Source organism: Rhamphochromis sp. 'chilingali', assembly GCF_963969265.1.
Source record: "Rhamphochromis sp. 'chilingali' genome assembly, chromosome: 14".
NCBI classification, from domain to species: Eukaryota; Metazoa; Chordata; class Actinopteri; order Cichliformes; family Cichlidae; genus Rhamphochromis; species Rhamphochromis sp. 'chilingali'.
The window spans coordinates 36,860,296-36,881,266 of record NC_137941.1 but is presented as its reverse complement, the minus strand read 5'-3'; the positions used below and the strand labels follow the sequence as shown (position 1 = coordinate 36,881,266).

The following is a 20,971-nucleotide window of genomic DNA, read 5'->3' as shown; positions in this document are numbered from 1 at the left end:
CATTTTAGTTATATGATGCAGTCATGTGACCAATTAAACTGAGACAGCGGAGCAGCAGTTGTTCTGTTAGCTCTCAGGTTTGACAGCCCTGTTAAAGATTAATATCAGTCTGCACATGCTCCAGAGAGCTTTTCTTCAAATGCTTTAATTCTCACTCGCTTTTGCAATTTGTGCTTTTGTGTTCCTCGCAGCAACAACTCCACCTCATTGTTAGTCCATTTAAAAAACTCGGTGCTTTTCCTCCACATTTGGCCAATTTTCAAAGAGCCGGAAAGAAAATAAACGGCAGACAGAAATGAGGCGGGTCGAATCTTCTTACTTTACATGCATGCGCAGGACTGGAATGTAAGCATTTTAGGTCGTTTCAGTGTGGATGCACAACTCTTTGAAAATGATAGTGTGGACGCGGAGTGTTTCAGATTTATCCGGATTAGTGTAGACGTAGCCTGAGGTGCAAAGTGGAGAGAGAGTGGCATGGACTGAAGGATGACTACAGGTAAATCAGGAGGGAGGTGAGCATTTCAATCTGTTGAAAAACACATTCAACTCATTGCCTCTGTTCTCAGCACAGATGGGACGGCCTGACCATAGTGATGGTTTTCATGCCAGTCAACACCTCTCTCACCTAAATGACTGAGCTCCTTACTATGACCATCTTGGTGTCAGCCGGATGTGATAGCTTGGTGAACCTAAGAAAACCACTTCATCTTCAAAAAGCAGTGATAAGATCCCGAGACCCTCAAACCTGGTACCCTTTGCATGTATTCAATTTCTTCAGCCTCCCTCAGAAACTTAACACGGCAGAAGCTGTAAAAGGCAGCAAGGTAAAGCACCGGCACAAACAGGTCACAGTAGCAATTTATTAACAACAACCCTTGTTACATGTAAATAAGTATCAAGTCACTGACTGACTATAAAATCACGTTACAATGTGCATCAAACACAAAGGACACAAACCTGGCTGATGCCCGTAACCAGGGGAGACTCCTACATTCTGCTACCCAATCACTGGAGAGTCAACATCGGTCCTCCAGCATCAGAGGTATTTACCCTCCACCATTATCCCACTGCACAAACAACAACTGCTGCCACCAACACCAACAGCTATGAAGTGTTTTAAAAAACCGATACTGTGCTATGCAATAAAAAAAATAACAACTTGTGTCTCAAATTAAGTACATTTTACCACCTGACCTGGATCAAACACCAGTTTGCTTTTCGGGCAAACTTCACAGATGACAAAACAACTGCTCTATGTGCAGTAAATGCTCCGTGTAAATGACCTGTATTTGTAACATTTGAGAAATTAGATTACAGCAGATTTGAGATTATCCATACATGTATAAACACACAGAGTACACAATTCTTAAAAGGAAAAGGAATACATGCATATTCATCTACAAGCATATCTAAAGCTACTGTAATCCCCTCTGAAAGGCTACGCGGTGTCCACAGCATCTTCTCACTGGACCAGTACTCGGGCCGTTGTCCTCTGTAGATCAAGACCACAGAGAGGCGAGAAGGGAGGGAGGCTTTCATAACCCAGTAGCTGACGGGTGGCGGACTCCCAGCTCAAACCAAACTCTAGCCGACAATAGACACAGGGGTACTGTCGGTCAGCCCAGCAAACCCAGTCCACCGCCTTCTTCACCTGCTCCCATCGTTCAGGCCTGAATGAAAAAGACAGTCACAGTAGTGAACAACCTTGTTAAAACCATCGTGGTGCAAATATTTCCAGACCTGCATTTCTAAAGTCATGCAAGGCATAGTGAAATAAGCTTCATTAATACATCAAATCACATTTTGTACAAAATGTTTTTCAAGCTTAATTTCAGCTGATTTGTAACAACTGCAGAGAAATTTTACTCTAAGCTGTTGTGCATCCTGTGTTGGACAGACCTGGACTGAGAAGCTTCTTCCAGACAGAACAGGGTGCGGAGCAGTTTGCCTTCTTCCAGTTTGTCCGCTTTCATCAGCTGCAGAACCAGAAGAGTCGCCACCAGCCTCAGGATATCTTTGTGGGCTGTCACGCCTTCAAACACACATGCAAAAAAGATCCCAAAGTAAATCACAAAATGGTCCTTTTATAACCGAAGTGTTCCAGACGCAACGTCCAGACGAACAGAATCAACATAATGAATCAATCTCAAACAACAGCTGCCCATTTAAACGTCGCGCTGGGGAATAATCTACAGGTTTAACATGTGCCTGATTTTTTTAAAGAAATAATGAAAAATAAGGTTAATTAACATCTGAGCTCCTAGAAAACTGCATATACCGGGTTATGGATGAAATCCAATAGAATGACGCTTCTGCCATGTATTCCAGCCCTAACCTGATCCCAAACCATAACCAGCACTTCAATGTTTTCCAAAGCGAGTAAAACAAACGTGTAGATACATTCCAAATGGTTTCCTCATTTTTCCGATCTCGTAATATAGGGACGTGTTGAGTGATCGGAAGCGTAATATATCGATGATTTGTCACTTAGCGCAAAATGTTGCGCTTTGTGAGTGAGAACGTGTTGGTATAAAATGGTTATTGCAAAATTTTTCTTACAGACATCGAGGTAAAGGGTTAAGTGTGAGCTCATAATAATTATAAAACTAAGTAAATTTATGTTTTTAGTAAACTTACAATAACTTGAAAAACAAGAAGCACTCAGAGCACAAATCTGTGCACCCATCAGTCTCTGGGCTTTATTTAAAGGACCAGCATCGGCTTTTGTTGGGAACCACTTTGTTTTCTGCTCTTTGTAAACTTTAAGAAGTGCCATGAAAACAAAAGCAAAGAATTAGGTTTTATTTATGTGGATATGTGTCATTTCTTTTTACTGTTTAGTACTACTTAGGTCAGACCTCAAATGTAACATGATGCTGTAAATCTTTATATGGCACTTTATGTACTTTAACAAAACACACATGTAAGAACTGCAGTTTCTAAGTTATTCGAGGCTTTTTGTCAATTTTCCACCAATATATCTTAAGTTGACCTTAAAGACCTTGGTGGATGTGAGTCACATTTTATATGCATTGTTAACATGATCCCAAGTAAGCATACATACTTGTTAACTTTCATAAAACTTGAAAGTACAAAGCTAGTTTTTCCACCTCCAGATCAGAATTGAACGAGCTCTCACCGAGAGAATGGATGCCTTTGTTCTTCAGGAACACGTTGGCAAACAGGTCCACGTTGACATTAAGTAGTTCCCCCAGCTCTGTGGTTAGTTCCCAGTACCCTTCCTACAACACGCATAAAAATAACGCCATTATATCAAAGTGACATTTACATTTTTTCCAGTTGCATGCACTCAGAGTACAAAGGTGTGTGTTACAGTTTTGTCCTTGGTCATTTTAATAATTCTGTCCAGCTTTTTTGAGCCTTGCTAACTCTACCAAAGCACAGGAGCTAACCACATGAAACGTTCACTACGATAAAACACTTTTAACTCTATGACCAACTTTGAGCATCACTGTCATGACATATATTACCAGTTTAATATCTGTGATGTAGATTGACAGAAACGTGGCTGTTTTATCTGTTTTCTGATAATTAACTGGATACCATTTGAAAAACTGCATTCTGGGTAAACGTGATAGCAAGGTCTTGTTTATATCCCCATTATGATCCCACACTCATCATTAGCTGCGATTCTTTCTGCGTCAAAATGATTTTCACCCCTCGGCTGTAAAAGTGTGATGGGGTACCGTCTCCACCCTGCTGGGCAGGTGGGCAGCATGGGCACTTGAGCTTGTGAATGCAGTAACTCAAAAACAGGTGCAGCCACTACAAACCTCAGACCAGTTTGAATACCAGTGGCCTTTAGTATAAGGTAAAGGTTGGAGGTCAAGTTTTCTGGAAATCTTGTGAATGTGACGAGTTGAGAACGAGGTGAGGTAGAATTTTCAAATTGATACGACAGGTGTGTCTACAAGGAGGCTGAGGGGCATCACTGGAAGCTTTCTTTATATATTCCTATCATAAAACTCTGAAATGTAGCTTAAAGTTTCAAAACAGTGGATGTTTGCATGCTCTGTTAATATCACACAGACTAAAACCCTAGTCTGAGCCTAACCTGACAGTTATGTTTAACCTCGTAAGACCTGAACTCTTACACGGCATTTTTAATTTCTCTTCTCGTTATTTGGGCTGATTGAACCTGATGAATGTAAAAACAAAGAATTATGTGATTCTTTGTTTTTACCAAAATTTTGGATTTTGGTCTAGACAACCCAGAATATGATGTCCACATGTGGACGCCAGGTCCTAGGAGGTTAAATTCTCTGTGTTAGCCTTGCAATACACTAGCAGTCTCTCCAGGGTCTACTCCGCCTTTCGCCCCATGACAGCTGGAATAGGCTCCACCCACCCATGACCCTAACAATGACAAGTCCCATAGAAATAAAACAGATGTTAACAAGTGATTCAGTAAAATAATTAAGCTTCCTTCGCAGTTTTAACCTGTCAGAGAGCCAAAGGAAGCTGTTGCTTTGTCCGAGTGATAAACAGCTATGTTTGCTTAAGTGAACCCAAGACTATAAAACCACAAAAAGCTCACTGAATGTTGCATCTGGAAGATCTTCATCCATTTGAGCTTCAGTGCTTCAGGAGATTCTGCTGCATTCAGTCTAGTTAACATACAGTCATTTCCATCTGTTAGACAAACACTTCTCATAGTTAACAAACAGAATGTGTGTAGAAATGTTCAGAGACTCACGCAGCTGACTGATGACGCAGGACAGGGTTAGTCGGGAGATCCTGATGACCAACGACGAACATTTGTCGAACATTGCTCTGAGCTTCAAGTTCATGGTGAGGTTGTGATGCACTCGTAACTTTGCGTGAACGATAAGAGGGAGCCCTTCCTCTGAGATGAAGCCGAGCGGCCTTCTCAGGAGCCCATGCAGGGCCTACAGGAACATCATTGTCGGAACAGGTGGGAGGTAAAGAGGACGCAAGATAAGAGGTTGTTATCCTGCAGGGGCCCCTAATCCGCCTTAATGATTTTAAGCACAAGTCCGGTTTTGGTTGGTGCTCTAAATCTGATGGAGCTGACGTCACAGGAACCACTGTAGATCCCGGAGCACCATCATAGGTGGAGCTTGAGCTACCTAACTGAGAGTGAAAGCCACTGGAAGTAAACTTAGCTGACCCAAAATACGGCCCTCTGTCTCTGGCAGTCTGTGCAACAAACAGAGGAGCCGTTTCATCAGATTCAACAACCATCTGAGACGGTACTGCTGCAGGAGCAGTGTCAGGAAGACTCCCATTTGTGCTGAGGCCGCACAATTCAGGAGGCAAATAGGACATCTCACGAAAGACTTTACTCTTAAACTCGGGTCTTTTCCCTACCTTCGCTTCCCGACCATATATTTGGAGGTGAGGTTTTGCTTGGTGCTCTAAATCCGCTGGAGCTGACATCTCAGGAAGTTGTTGTCTGAAAGACGGACGCCTGGCTGCTATGTCTTTGTATTTTACAGGCTTTTTACAGGCCCTGTAAGAAACGCCTTCAACATACTCAGATGAACTCTGTTCTTCCTCATCAGACACAGAATCAAGTGCACTCAGTACCCGATTACTCATCGCTGAAGGGTAACCTTGAGTGTGGAGTGATGACCTGCTAATCTGAGTGCTACAGCTCTGAATTGGAATATCGATGTCCTTCACTGCCTGACTGTCTGATGATGATGAAATGGCAAATGAAAATGAATCCATGGATTGACTACGAGGATAGTCACCACAAAATGAAGAAGGGATGGACAGTCCTTGTGGAATAAGTCCTGAAACACCCTCTGAAGCACGCTTCATAAAAGAATAACGTGGAGGTCTAGAAAAAGAAAGGAGGGGAACATCGTCTGAAGCACCCCCCTTAAAAGAAGGAGGCGGAGGGGGAGCCGGGTGTCCAAGAAAAGAAAGGTGGGGAACATCGTCTGAAGCACGCTTCATAAAAGAAGGAGGCGGAGGGGGAGCCGGGTGTCCAGAAAAAGAATACATTGAAGCAAGCTCCTTAAAAGAAGAAGGAGGTGGAGCTGGAGGAGAGGAGTCGGGACTCTATGAAAGGAGAGAAATAAGCAGAAATTTAAACTCCGACTCTACAAACCTCTAAATGTGTTGAGATGAATTCTATCAGAAATACTGTTGGTAATGTCTTTTGACAGGTTTCACAATATAAGAAAAGTTCTACATCAACATTAACTCAACAAAAGAATCACATAGTTTGTTGCACTGCAGGACATCTGCTACATGCCATTTAGATATTTCTGAAATTGAACTGAATTGATTATTGTTCCATATATTTGTTAAATTTCTTGAATTTGTTTTACTGAATGTGCAGCATCAGCGTCTTAGTGTAAGGGGACTAACCGTGAGTGAACCACAAGTTTCAAACAAACCAAAGCCGCAATCTTCCTCCTGCAGCAGCAAGACAAAAGCATGAAATCATAAACGTCAGCATTTGTGAAGATTGCAGCAGCAACACAGTCAGTACGATCAATGACATGATGATCACATGTTTAGTAAAGGACAGGAACACAGATGTGTTGCTCCCTCGGCCACTGAAACAAAATCTTTGGCAAAACTACAGCTCCAGTTTATGCGCATGAGGACTAGTCATGTATGAACAACAGTTAAAAAAATTCATACCAAAGAGTGAAGACCTAATAGAGGAAGCGCTATTAGGTCTTCATCATCCTCGGGAGAAATCCAGTTAATGTAGGGAAGGAAGTCCACATCTTCCTCTGCAATCAGCTTGGAGATGTCTGTAAAACCAGACTGTGGTTGCTCTGAGTCCTAAAAATAAGATCAGTTAAATAAATATTTGATAAAAAAGCTAAAAGAATGGAAAACAAGCTGTAAATGTGAAAAAGGCTGATTTGACAAACCCGTTCCTCAATGGCCACGAAGCTGGTAAACTGAGACAGGATGGAAAACTCTTTGCTTAACTCGATGATGAAGGACTTCAACTCTGCTTTCTTACCCTGTAAAAGTAAAAAAGTCAGTTTCCAGAGTTTCTCCCTCACAGCCCACCCAGGTATGCTAACAATCAGCCTGTAGTCACCTCTGAAGATATCCATGAGGAATGTATTGTTAAACAATCCCAGCACTGTTAACTAGAGAGCCTAAGCCAACTTCTGTCAGTTTGGACAGCAGTGGGAACGAATGGGATCATTGTCCTGCTGCTTGGCATCATTTAGGCCAGAGATAAGCTGTTGTACAGATACAGCCACTTATACAGGCTGCCTTATTCCTGACAGGCCCATGACAGGCACCTGGTGGGTCCATGGCCAAGTACTGGCTGATCCATCATGTAATAATATCCCCCTAAGGTGGGAAGTAAGTAAGTACAAATACTTTGTTAGTGTAATGAAGTACGATTTTTAGGTATCAGTACTAGTAGGGCTGGGCCGTATCATACCGTTCACGGTAACACCGGTGTAATGTTGGGCAACGATAGGAAAATGAAATATGGTGATAGAATACGGGTCAAACGCGCATGCGCAGTGCCTTTGTTTTCATACGTACATGGCGGAAAAAGCATGATAGTGACAGAGAACGAGAAGGGCGAAAGCGGATCGTTGAATGAAACTGATGAACCTGAACTGGTTTGTAAACATGCTGCAGCTTCACTGGTGTGGAACTGGTTTAGCTTGTCCTTCTAAAAATTTATTTAGAACTACAAATTAAATTTCTTTTAGCAATTATTGTTTTTTTTAATGTCACAATTCCAACCCTGCTCCTTTACCCGGGCTTGGACCAGCAAAAGTGACCCGAGATAGGCACTCTGGTGTAGTTACAGTGTGTGTGTGTGTGTGTGTGTGTGTGTGTGTGTGTGTAAGTAGTTTTAAACCTGATCCACAAAACAGCATAACAATAAGAGAACTGACTGCGTTACAGTCAGGGCGGGAGCAGCGGCTTCGCTCATGCGTGATTCATTTGCAGTTTGGACGCACAGGTGTGAACGTCTCCTGCCCTGATAGCAGCGGGGGGAGCACTATCCTCCGCCCGTGAGCGCTTTGGTATGGGTGAGGTGCCCACAGCAGCACCGCTGCTTGTTGAGAAGAGCGATACATGCTTTCACGTCAAAAAGTGGTCATTAGTGATGTGCGATACCACTGATTTCCTTTCCGATCCGATACCAAGTAATATTCAGGGTGGTATCGACGATACTGATCCGATACTTTGTACAAAAACTTATTTTATTTATTGTATCTCAAATTATAGCGTCATCATGATTACATCAGATTACTTGTTCTTATCACTTAATGATGCAGAGTTCATCATATAGAAATAAAAAACTGAAGTTGTGCTATTTGAACATGTTGCCTGCCTGCAGCACTAAAGGACTCCGTGAGAGACGTCACCTGTCCCTCTCCTCCTCTTCAGTTCACCTCAACATACGCTCATCATATTCTGTGATGTGATTTACTCTGAGGTGTTTGACGAGGTTAATGTTGCCACAACACTTCACTTTCATGCCACATGTATTGCAAACCACGTCTTGGCTGCTTGTGGAGGTAAAATACGTCCACACGACTCCAATTACACTCAGCCATTGTTGTGAGTGCGCACGCCAGAGGCTGCCACACATTTATACAGCCGTGTTTCACACATGACTATGAAAGGCGGAAGGGAAAATAGTTCCTTCCAAACATAGACAATCCAAATGTTATAGTTTCTTTCCAATGTGTTCCTGTTAATGATAAACTACAAATTTACTCTAAAGTACTAAAATACCGATATTTTAATGTGAGAATCGATTCTAGAACATAAACGATTGGTATCGGAGGAATCGATATTTCAGGATCGATCCGCACATCATCTGTCGTCATAAATAAGTCTCCAATAACAACAGAAAAAGTCACCAGATTTGTCGCTAGTCACTTTTTAGAAAAAAAAGTCGCTAAGGGGGTCTGAAAACTCGCTAAGTATAGTGACAAAGTCGCTAAGTTGGCAACACTGGTCGGAGCATTACGGCTATCGTAGGCGGAGCCTCCCGGAGTGATACGTACTGTGTTTCAACATAATGTTACCGTACTGTGTGTGTATATAACCTCTTTTTAAGTTCAGTGGATGTTATACATGGTTACGCTGAGGATGTGTCGGCCAGTTTCCACTGGAAATGCCTTTTGGTTAAACTGTCAGCGAGGAGTTTGCACTGTTACGTTTTTATACAACTTTGATGCAGATAAAAACAGCTGCTTGTTTAAGTGAAAATACATTGATGGGTTTTTTTTGCACTAATAAAGTTGTGGAGTTTTAAAGTGTTTTGTCTGGTGTCAATTATATCGTCAGTTATATCGTTATCGCAAATTTTCAAACGTATATGGTGATAAATATTTTTGGTCATATCGCCCTGCTCCAAGTACTAGTTTATCAGTAGTTTATTTTCTGACTGCTTTTTACTTTAACTCTCTACATTTCTAAACAAATATATGTACGTTCTACTAGGGACCAATCCAATATACAGTATCGGTCCGATCCTGACCTAAATTACTGAATCGGATATCATTTCCAGTTTCTGGCAGGCTGGAGCTTTGTTGGGTCGTTCCTGAACATCCTTACAAACTTCCTCTCATCTGAGGGGTTGTGTCTTCTTCCAGACCTTGGCAGAGTGGTGACACATCTGAATAATAATGTTCACCTGAACTGATGGTGCTGGAATCTGTAGTTGTTTAGAAAGGTCTGCAAGAGACCTTCCCAATGTGTCCAAATCTACAATTCTTCTTCACTGAGTTCTTTTCTGTTCTTCTACTGGTCAATCTAATCAGTGCTATCAAACACAACTTTATAGGCTGGTAAAGATAAGCATAACATCATTTTACAGCATCACTAAAATATGCTATAAGAAATGATTAACAGTTCACAATGTAGTACGAAATAGTACGAACATAATGTCCATGATGAGTAAACCTTTGACCACAGCTGTATTTATTGTAATAAGGATTTTGAAACTAAACTGAACTGGAAGAAAAATTTGAAGAACAATAAAATATATATATCAGTAAAACAACAACAACAACTACTGTAAATTTCAATCTTTGGTCTCACTTATCTGCAAAGTACCTCGTGTTCAGCTTCACTGGTGTCCAGGTTCCCGTCTTCATAATCCCTGATGACGGCCCTCGCGGTGAGCTTGTGAAGAAACTAAACACATGACATAACAATTACCTCACTGTCCTGTGATGGCAGTCAGCCTGCGTGAGGATTGCAGGCTTAACAAGTGAGATGTATGCTCATACAGCAGCTACTGTTGAGTGTCAGTGTGCGTTCTTACTGTGCCCTTTGTTTTCTGCAGCTCGCTGGTTGACACCATTGTTTTGAGCTCCTGACCACTCAGATTTCCCAGGAGAGTCGCCTGTGTTAAAACAACGGCATTATCATTATTGTCTAACGGTGTTGTGCTGTAACTCTTTAATCAGGTCAAAAAGCCAGAGACTGCAAATTAAAATAAAGTTCAAATATTTTGCTCTTCACAGTTTCTAAGTCAGCAGTCACACTGATGCAGATTAGTGTTAACTCATTTGTTCTTCCCCTCAGGCCACTCGCAGTTACTGTTCAGCTGGTAGAAATATAACCACGCCTGAAGTTTCAACCAAAGCATTACTAACCAAAGAATAGTCCATCCATCCATCCATTCGCTTCCGCTTATCCTTTTCAGGGTCGCGGGGGGCGCTGGAGCCTATCCCAGCTGTCATAGGGCGAGAGGAGGGGTACACCCTGGACAGGTCGCCAGTCTGTCGCAGGGCCAACACACAGGGACAGACAACCATTCACACTCACATTCACACCTAGTGGCAATTTGGATTATCCATAGAATAGTGACAGAGTGAAATTAGGTACTGGGAATAAGTTAAAGATCCACTTCCAATGTCTGTGAAGGTTCTCAGTCATCCAGGTCATCGTAGTCTAAGGAGCTTGCAAAGAAAAGCGTCTGGACTTCTTTAAGTTGCTTGAAGACGTTTCACCTCTCATCCGAGAAGCTTCTTCAGTTCTAAGGTCAAATGGTGGAGAGTCCCAGATATAAACCTAGTGGGAGTTTCCCCCCACAGAGGGACAAAAGGACCCCTGATGATCCTCTAATCGCTTGAGCCAAGGTGTGAAACTGGGTGTGGGTCCCAATCAGCCAGAGTTTCGGGTGAGTTCATTGTGAAACCTGGCCCCACCTTATCATGCGAATTCCTGAGATCAGATGGCCCAGGATGTGAGTGGGCGTTAAGGCGTCTGGGAAGGATCTCAAACTGGATTATAGATGGCAGAGAGTTGGTTTCATAAGCCCCGCCCTCTGTTCAAAGCTGGTCGCTCACAGTGGACATAGATGCTTCTTTCACTCCTCTTTCAAACCATCTGTCCTCTCTGTCCAAAACGTGAACACTGGCATCCTCAAAGAGTGACCTTTGACCTTTAGATGCAGATGGACCACCGAGTCTTGTCCCGTGGCGGTGGCTCTTCTGTGTTGTGGCGTGCGTTATGAAGTTGCTGTTTGGTCTCTCCAATGCAGAGGTCTGAGCATTCCTCGATACCCTGTACAGCAAACACTACAGTGTTAAGCCATTGTTGGAAACTGGAATTGGCTGGGCGGCGCTATGAATTCTGGGATATGGCGGGCCACGAAGGATACACCGACCCATTCTTGAAATCTGGGGAAAAGGAGGACGCATTTGTCGGCCGGATTCAGAGGGGTCTACGAATTCGGACAGCCTTTGCTGCGTCGCTGTGATGTTAAAAGGTCTACAAATGCAGCCTCAGGAGGATGCAGCCTACGTTTTGGGACACAGCTTATGCCACTTATTTATGTGCGAATGTTTAATAATGAAGAACATTAAAACATTACTGTTGGCCACATGTCGGGAAAGTTATGTGACATTAGTGATGTTTGTACTAACTTGGTTTTAAAACCTTTACTTTAAAATATACGCCGTTCAATAGTCGACCTTCATCTTACAGAGAATCTGATGATTTTGTGGATAATTAAAGTCAGTCATATATCCACAAACACAACAGGCTGAAAGTCAGTGATGCTGCTCGGTTTGCAGTCCTGAATATCACGGCACAAGCAGGATTCACTGCACTGTTAATGTGAGCTGTGTTATATTGCTGCCTCTGTTCGGTGGTGTCGAGCCAAACGGACTTTAACGTGTGTTTGAACGAGCTGACGGTTCACTCGTTAAGCTGAAAGAAAGATGCTTTAATCACAGTAGCAGTGTGTACACCTGAGACTGTCACCTGTCTGTCTGTCCTGCACTCTCTCTCTGTTTCTTTCTCTCTGATTGTGGAATAAAAGTATGAACATGTGTTTATAAGTTACACTTGTGTTTGAATCCTGCAGCTTATCACACATTTGATTTCCATGTGTGACGACTGCAAGTGTCCAGAGTGAGGACAGACTGAGGGACCCACTGCTGCACATCATCTGTGAGGCTTTGCAGCCCTGATGATCCACCAGGACAAACTCAGCAGTGTGTGAGGAAGAGGAGGAGGAAGAGCCAGCAGCAGCTGACAGATGGAGAGAATAGACAGACTGTTCCCTGTTTGTGAAGGACTGCTAGGAAAGTTTAACATAACTGTCTGTCCTGAATCAGTCTTATTAGGTAATGTTCAAATAATGTGATCATCCCAGTGTTTCCAGTGTGGGAGAAAGTACTCAGGGCCTTCAAGTTACACACTATGAAAGGCAGCAACAAGTTTAATGTTCAGAAACCTAAAGTCTGTATCAGCAGCAGAATGGAGCTAAAATAAATGTTTGTTTCAGTTCTATGAAGCTTTGAGTATTTTGGATCAGTAGCTGCTGTGTTTGTTGCATCATATTGCTGTAACTGTTTATATGCTTTATATATTCTGAGCTAAGTTGATCTATAGTGTTACATCATATTCTATAAGGATGTTATGTGTTTGTAGACTTTCTGCCCAGTTTGACCCATTTAGCAGACGTCAGCCTGTTTAAGGCTCTGATATCTATTCTGTGTGACTTACAGCAGTTATGACATGGTCTGATTTTCTCACCCAATAAAGGAATATTTCATATATCAGTCGACTCTTCATTCTATCAGACACAGTTATCACAGCTCGTACATTTGCTTTTTACACATGTATGTAAGCATTGAGCCAAATTTAGTAATGCCAACATATTAAACGAACAATATTTGTCTCTTATAATACATCTGTATACACACTGTCACAGATACTTACTTGTCTTTGAGTGAAGATTTAAGGAGACAGGAAATATAAATAACTGCAACTTGAATCTTTACTGAGGCTCAGCGTTTGGCACAGTTCAAGCTCACTGCTGTAATAACTAATAATGGTGAAAATGATAACTTTAATATATTCACCATATTATATTTATATTACCAAGGTGAGATGAGTCTCATGAACAACATTAGCTAGTAAACAGCTAATCTTAGAACTACAGTTGGATACAGAAATGAAGCCCAGCAATCATGTTTTACAGCATCGGGGTCTCAGCCTCAGATACTTATCAAATCAAAACATCTCATAAAAACAAACAAACCAACAAAAAAGTCTCCTTGTTAAGCTTGTGTGTCCTGAGTCTGAGTTTCGCTCTGTGTGTTTCCTGTTTTATTTTGATAGTCCTTGTCCGACGTCAGTGTTTCCACTTTAGCCAAGATAAAGCTGCCTCTTTCAGTTCACCCTGGTGTCTGTGAGTTCTGCGTTTGGGTCCAATCCTGTCTGCCACACAGCAAATCACAACACTGCCGATCATATTCTCACTTGTTACATGGACATTTTTAGCAGCAGCAAAACGTACTTTGTACATTTCTAAATGTAAGATGGCGTCACATGAACAACACGAGGCTCAGTGTCCCTCCAGAATCTGCCTTTTAGCGGGTTGTTTTAATCCATTTTTGACCGGATTCTTCATCCAGAATTGCTGTGCGTTGCTGACCTACAGCAGACAAGACCTTCTGGACATTTGGACTCATAACTCCAACAGTTTTATCGCCGATCTCCGACTCATCCCAGAGATCTCCAGAACACCGGAGGTTGGCTGAACAACAGCTGCCCGGACAATATGCTACTGAGTTAGCAGGACGCTACACACACCGAGCCGACAGGCTAGCAGATGACTCCGGCAAGACCAGAGGTGGAGGTTTGTGCACTTAAGAAAAAAAAGAGCCGTCAGGTGCTAAAAAATAAACCTTGGACTCAAACTTTGAAAGAAAATGGTGTCCGTTACAACTTATGTCTAAAGGCTGGAGCCGAATAAAAACTCCCTGATAACGACTGTTTTGACTGTTCTTCCCACTCTATGCAAGGAACCTGGGTTGGCTGGGTTTACTTAGCCTGATAGGGCGAAGGACACTGTCTCAGCTGAACTATGGACACGCACACACTTACACTGATAAGCACTCACACATCCCCCTCCCCTTCCAACGCCTTCGATGCTTGTTGCCTCCTGGGAACACGAGGCGGGTCTGGGCCCGCGCTGGAGAGTCGGCGCAGTGGCAGGATGGCTGCTGTGTTGCCTGGGAGAACTCCTTTTCCCCTACCCAACCCTGTTGCTGGTCACGTGCTCCATAATGTTGTACTGTGGACATTTATGTGCTTTCTGTGCAGAGGAGTTTTTGTTTCCTGTTCTCATGCTGTCCTCCTGTAGCCCAGCATGAGCAGAGGTCTCTTTTTTTCCTCTTGTACTTTCCCATTGTAGTGTACATTTCAGTGTTTTCCTGTAATGCAACCGTTCTCCGACTTGTATCCCCATGTGATGTCTGTGTAGTGTGTGTAAGGTCGGGGGCGGGTTCATTCCACTGCAGGGCGACCTGTATAGTTTCATGCATCGGTTAAAACACTGGAGTCCAAGTAAAGGACGCCCAGCTGGAAAAGCTTCACACAAGTAAAGTTGTTCGAGATTCACAGAATTTACAGAAAATATTAAATTTTTGTGATTTATACCGTTGTCAGGACGATAAATGTCTTATAACGGGATATTAGATTTTTGTCATGTCGCACAGCCCTACTACAGCCTGTATATACTTATAGTTATTGCATATTCATAACATACCTTCATACCGTGTACACTGTAACACACCCATAATAGACCCATTTTTGTAATATATCTTTATTATTGCTGATATATATTTTGTAATATACCTATATCATGGCTAAAGCACTTCTGCATGGATGCAAACTGCATTTCATGATATGTGCAATGACAATAAAGTTGAATTCTATTCTTTTCTATTCTAAAAGACAGAAAAGAAGGAAAAGGCAGGGCTGTGTTCAGAGAGTAGAGAAGCAGCTTACCTGAGTACAGTGTGGCACAAAGCCATAAACCAGAGTGTGACAGTCATTGAACAGAGCATGCAGCTGCTTGGGAGCCTGCAGAGGTGGACTTGTTGGGCTGAACTGCTGCCACTTGACAGACACTGAACTGCAGCCAGGAGATGCCATACGCTTCAGCTGAGAGGCCACCTGTAAACAAAACAGACAGAGAAAATTTTGGATGTTATTTATGATCTTCTTATAACGAGTCAACAACTGAATAACAACAATTAACAGCTGCTTATGTATGACATGAGCGCTCACCTTCTCTGCCCAGTTGTGTTTGGTTTTTGTGTCGAAGAACTCATAGGCTCCGCCCCCTGCTTGAGCCAGGGCTCTCAGCATGTGTTGGTTGGCCATTGTGCTAAAATCATCAGACACATAGATATACTTTATACATATTTAAAAGATCAAATGGATCAAATCAAGAAGAAGCTCAGTGTGCAGAGCATCACAGCGTCCATTACAATGATCCGTGTTGTTAATGTTGTTATTCAGGCCTTGTGCTTTGTAAATTCACGTCTCTTACTGGTGACTGTACCGTTTAAACAGCAGGACACACTTTAATGCGACAGTATACAGCTGTGGGCAAACGTTTACAAACTGTGTACCCACGTCTTGTTTTTTAAGCTCATTAAAGATGTAAACTGTATAATAATCTTGGAAAACGAGCGGTTCAGAGAAATCATGAAAGCCTACTGTTACCATGACGATCATGTTCATGATAAATGGATGTAAACTTGTGACCACAGCTGTAGGACGACACAGCTGCGTAACACTTAAAAAAACAACAACTCTCAAATGACATCCTGTACTTGTGTACAACTTAGCTTAGAGAATAACTTCACAGGGCAACTATTTAAACACAAGGCTGCTACACAGTGTATAGATGTGTATAGATGATGCCCTGGGGGCATCTGTGGCTACAACCGTAGCTTGCCTCCACCAGTGTGTGAATGTGAGAGTGAATGAATAGTGGCATTGTAAAGCGCTTTGGGTGCCTTGAAAAGCGCTATATAAATCCACTCCATTATTATTATTATTATTATTATTTTCCCACTCAGAACCCTTTTCAGACCTGAGGCCACAGGTGAAGAGGCGACTGTGCTGAGCATCGTCTCTGAGCAGCTTCAAGGTGAGCTCGGTGTTCTGGATGTGGCCGTCCGACAGCAGCAGCAGGTTCCTGATGCCGCGCGATGGAGGCAGCAGGCTGAGCGCTCGCAGGGGACGCCACAGCTCAGTGCCTCCCCCTAATGGAGCGGAGTGCTAATAGGAAAGAGAAGAATCGAGCTTGTTCAAAACTCTCTGTTGAGTTTGGCTTTAAACACAACATTACCAGTGCCATTAAGATCAAAATATATTCACTAATACAACACAGTCACATTATAATAGAAGCTATACATAGAAAATCTGTGGAGGGAGCCGAAGGTTTTAGTTCATCAGCCACAAAACATTTCTGACTTGGAGAGGATCTGCAAACATGAGCGGGACAAACTGAGATGTGTGCAAAACCTGCAACTGCACGACACGCCTGACCTCTGTGATTACCAGAGGATCAAATACTTTTCCCTTCATGAAAATGAATGTGTAACGTTTTTCAAATGCATTTTTCTAGATGCTTTTCCTCATTGCTCTGTCTTTCACTGTTCACATAAACCCACCATAGAAACTGATCATTTCTCTGTTTGTGGGCAAGTTGCAAAATCTTTTGACGTGTTACTGGAGTCATAAAAGCAAAAACATGTAACAAACTGTAATAAAGGCCAATGTCCACCATTAGTTTCAGAGCTCATCACAGCACAGAAACAGCTTTAGTGGAGGTTACTGTCATGGCCTGGGTCTAAGTAAGCTAATGCATTTTTTGTATGTTTATTTTATATGTTGTGTTTTTGGTGGTTTTCCTCCTCCTCCCTGTGTGTGTGGTCATACGCGCTCCGGGGTACTTTGGGCCACTGAAGGGACTGCGACACCTGCCGCTCGTTAGCAGCTGCAGCTGATGGCCTCATCAAGAGAGTCCTTTTTAAGAAGGGGGCGGAGCTCCAGTCTATTCCAAACCTGTAGAGTACCTCCATTGATGAGCGTTTATGTGAACGACATCACTACTGTGGGTTTCCTGCTGAGCTGTGTGTGTTTTGTGCCACCAGGAGTCGGTAGTGTCGTCTCGAGGGGAAACCACGGAGCGCCATCGGGTTTTGGAGTTGTCACCTCTTCACTGTTTATGGACACGTGTGTCGGACTCGCAGAGGAATCGCCACGGGAGCCACAGTGCTGCATTTGTACATGTTTTTTTCCACTCACTATAAATAAATCCCGTCCTTCACGTCACACACGGGTAGTGTGTAGTGAGCTTTTTGGACATTAAAAAAAGAATTCGAATTGTAACCGTGCTGAGGGCAAGTTCCAGCTTTGAGCCGTTTGGTTTGGGCGGTCCGGGCGAGGAGGATGCGGCTGCCTCCCTGGGAGCTCTTGTTGCCTGGTTTTTCTTCATAGGCGGACAGTTTCCCCACCGTCGTTTGCTGCTCACTTGTTGGACCCTCCACTTCAGGGAAGAAGGCTTCCTCGCCATCGGCACCCTACCCCATCTTTTCTAACTCCTTCAACGTCTGCTGAGTCAGCAGACAAAGGACCAGCAGTGCTAGTCAGCACAGTGAGTAACTCAGACTCCACCATAGCTGTAACGCCACTTGCTATTAACAAGATGAAGGCCGTTTCTTCCCCACTCACTAGCAATGCTAAGCCAGCTGAAAGTAGAGAGAAAGGTTTTGTCTAACCCGTCCACTGTGGGTTTCTCTGGGCCAGTGGGCCTGGAGACTGTTAGTTCACTGTCAGCCGTCCCTGTAGTTACTAATTGTGAAGCTGTTGTGAGTAACCGAGGCATTTTGTCACTACCTGCTGAAACAGTGACTGTTCATTCTGGGCAGGAGTGTTCAGGGAGTGATGGAAACTATTTTTCTTGTGCTCATTCTGACTGGAGTGTTTAAACTAGAGCCCATTAACAGGCTGTGCATTCTCAGACTGTTTGTGTGGCTGTTAACCTGCTGCCTTAAAGTTAGTAACTGAGGCAGAACATGGTTCTGGAACAACCGCCTTCGACCTTGGCGAGGGGATCAAGTGAGCTAATTCAGCGGACTGTGTAGCTTTTTTAGTGGACTTTGAAATCGCACGTGCTGAATTAGAGCACTCTGATTTAGGGAACGCTGAGTTGTGGCCAGAGCACTCCGAGCTGCCAGCTCAGCATGAAACTCAGCAATTAGCTCAGTCAGCTGCTCAACTTCACCCATAAACGTCACTACAGTCAGTAGCTCAGTTTCCAAGAGCTCAGTCCCTAGTGCGGTCTTTTGCTCCTTACATCAAGATTCAAGGCTCTTTATTTGTTATATGCAGAGTCATACGAGTGCAACACAGTGAAATGTGTCCTGAACTCTCCTTTGACTGTGCAAAAAGACAATATATACAATAAATAAATTAAATAGCAAAAATGTGGAAATTTTAAATTCAAAATCTGAAAATGTACATTGTGTGAATACAATGTTAAAGTGTCTTGTGCCATATTAGCACCCCAATGTATTGTCACAGCAGTGCAAGTAAACAACTGACCAGAGTAGTGTAAATGTACAAAGTAATATGTGCAGTAGTGCTACTCACAAATGGCACCATTACAAACTCCAGCTGCTGCAGCATCTCAGCGAGGATGACCCCGATCGGTGCACAGAATTTGCAGAATAATAACAAACAAAACCAACGCTATTGGTCTGACACTAACCCACATTGGATGGATCCCTACAAGACTGTTGGAACAACAAAAGTGATGGTTTGGTGTGGTATATGGGCACAACGATAGTGGGTCCATTCTTCATCAATGGAAACCTCAAGGCCGCTGGATATTTGAAATTGCTACATGATGATGTGTTTCCCTCTTTATGCGCTGAAGCTGGCACGTTCCCTGAGTTTTTCCAGCAAGATGGTGCACCACCACATTATGGGTGCAGGTCCGAGCATTCCTAGATGAACAGTTTCCTGGAAAGTGGATTGGTCGTCGTGGGCCAGTTGAATGGCCCCCAAGGTCTCCCGATCTGACCCCCTTAGACTTTTATCTTTGGGGTCATCTGAAGGCAATTGCCTATGATGTGAAGATACGAGATGTGCAGCACCTGGAACTACGGATACTGGATGCCTGTGCTGGCATTTCTCCTGTGGTGTTGCTATCAGTGTGTGAAGAGTGGGTGAAGAGGGTTGCATTGACAATCCAACCCAATGGGCAGCACATTGAACACATTTTATAAGTGGTCAGAAACTTGTAAATAACTCATGAAAGAATAAAGTTACGTTGAAACCAAGCACACCATTGTTGTTCTTGTGACATTACCAATAAGTCTGATGTGTCACAAGTTAAGTTTCCAGTCACCTTTCTCACTCACTATGTGTTAACAGACCTCTCTGCATTGAATCATATCTGTTATTAACCTCTGTCTCTCTTCCACAGCATGTCTTTATCCTGTCTTCCTTCTCTCACCCCAACCAGTCACAGCAGATGGCCCCGCCCCTCCCTGAGCCTGGTTCTGCTGGAGGTTTCTTCCTGTTAAAAGGGAGTTTTTCCTTCCGACTGTCACCAAAGTGCTGCTCATAGGGGGTCATATGATTGTTGGGTTTTTCTCTGTATCTACTCTACAACATAAAGCGCCTTGAGGGACTTTTGTTGTGATTTGGTGCTGTATAAATAAAAATGAATTGAAGCTTTTCAGAACAGTTGACCTCTGACCTTGAGATCATGGTCACTAAGATTCAAACATGTCTGACACTGTTGGTAGATACACCTATAGTAAGAATTTGAAAATCCTACATGGCTTCGTTCTCAAGTTATCACATTCACAAACTTGGGTGGTGACAAAACCCCATCAGCCTTTTAGGGCTGAGGTGAAAGAAGGGCTTTTTCTGGATCATGTTAGCTAGTGTTAGCGTACCTGCTAAGATAAGAATAGAACAAATAGAGCAGCATGCAGCCATGCTACTCAGTACCCGGAGCTATAAGAGCACAGCAGATTTATAACTGACCTTGATGAATCTCTGGGCTTCTTCATAAACTTCCCCAAGTGACGTCACTGTTAGGAAAGCTTCTGTGTGATCTGAAAGGCAAACACAGTAAAAGTTAAGAAAGCTACCACTGGCTACAGCAAGCATTTGCGGGGTTTCCTCAGTAATATGTGATTAACAGCTTCATCCAAGTATTGTGTGGGAAAAATGCAAATATGACAAACTGTAAATGAAACTCTTGTGAGTGACACAGGTTTGCTCACAGAAAGACGTGCTGCTCTTGTTATTCACATCCTTCAGGTTGACTTGAGCTAACACTTTTTAAATGTTAGCCTAAAAGCTGCCTCAGGCTGCAAGTACAAACCGACCTGTTCCAAACAAAACCACATTGAGTCTCAAGCTGCGATCCAGGCTTTTGAGAATCTGCAGGGCGATTCTGCGGGCCGAGCGGAGAGACTCTCCCTTCATGGACTCGGACGTGTCCAACAGCAGGATGACTTCATCTGCGTCTGAACTGGAGCTGACCTCAAAGTCTGGATAGAAAACCAACATGCAGGCCTAAAGGGACGGAAAGGAGATGGCTGAACAAAAAAGCAGCATTTTTAGAGTGACAGGAGGAGAAGACAAAGAGAGCGACAGACAAACCTGGCTGTCCTTGTCA

The 20,971-nt window shown here is 43.1% G+C and overlaps 1 protein-coding gene across 4 annotated transcripts in view; it reads right to left on the bottom strand.

Annotated features, from left to right (window-relative positions):
• Positions 1 to 846: 846 nt before the first annotated feature.
• The window catches only part of parp4 (poly (ADP-ribose) polymerase family, member 4), a 39,425-nt gene continuing 19,300 nt past the window's right edge, over positions 847 to 20,971 (bottom strand). For all 4 annotated transcript variants that reach the window (XM_080903658.1, XM_080903657.1, XM_080903660.1 and 1 more), the window contains exons 21-36: positions 20,956 to 20,971; positions 20,679 to 20,868; positions 20,332 to 20,402; positions 16,358 to 16,545; positions 15,544 to 15,643; positions 15,262 to 15,429; positions 10,274 to 10,354; positions 10,063 to 10,143; positions 6,882 to 6,977; positions 6,643 to 6,789; positions 6,364 to 6,411; positions 4,718 to 6,051; positions 4,559 to 4,628; positions 3,140 to 3,242; positions 1,900 to 2,032; positions 847 to 1,670 (exon numbers count right to left, since the gene is read on the bottom strand). The exon at positions 20,956 to 20,971 is cut by the window's right edge and continues 122 nt beyond it. In XM_080903658.1, the coding sequence (XP_080759784.1) occupies positions 1,463 to 1,670; positions 1,900 to 2,032; positions 3,140 to 3,242; positions 4,559 to 4,628; positions 4,718 to 6,051; positions 6,364 to 6,411; positions 6,643 to 6,789; positions 6,882 to 6,977; positions 10,063 to 10,143; positions 10,274 to 10,354; positions 15,262 to 15,429; positions 15,544 to 15,643; positions 16,358 to 16,545; positions 20,332 to 20,402; positions 20,679 to 20,868; positions 20,956 to 20,971 (3,034 nt within the window). In that variant the 3' untranslated portion in view covers positions 847 to 1,462. The remainder of the gene's footprint in view (positions 1,671 to 1,899; positions 2,033 to 3,139; positions 3,243 to 4,558; positions 4,629 to 4,717; positions 6,052 to 6,363; positions 6,412 to 6,642; positions 6,790 to 6,881; positions 6,978 to 10,062; positions 10,144 to 10,273; positions 10,355 to 15,261; positions 15,430 to 15,543; positions 15,644 to 16,357; positions 16,546 to 20,331; positions 20,403 to 20,678; positions 20,869 to 20,955) is intronic.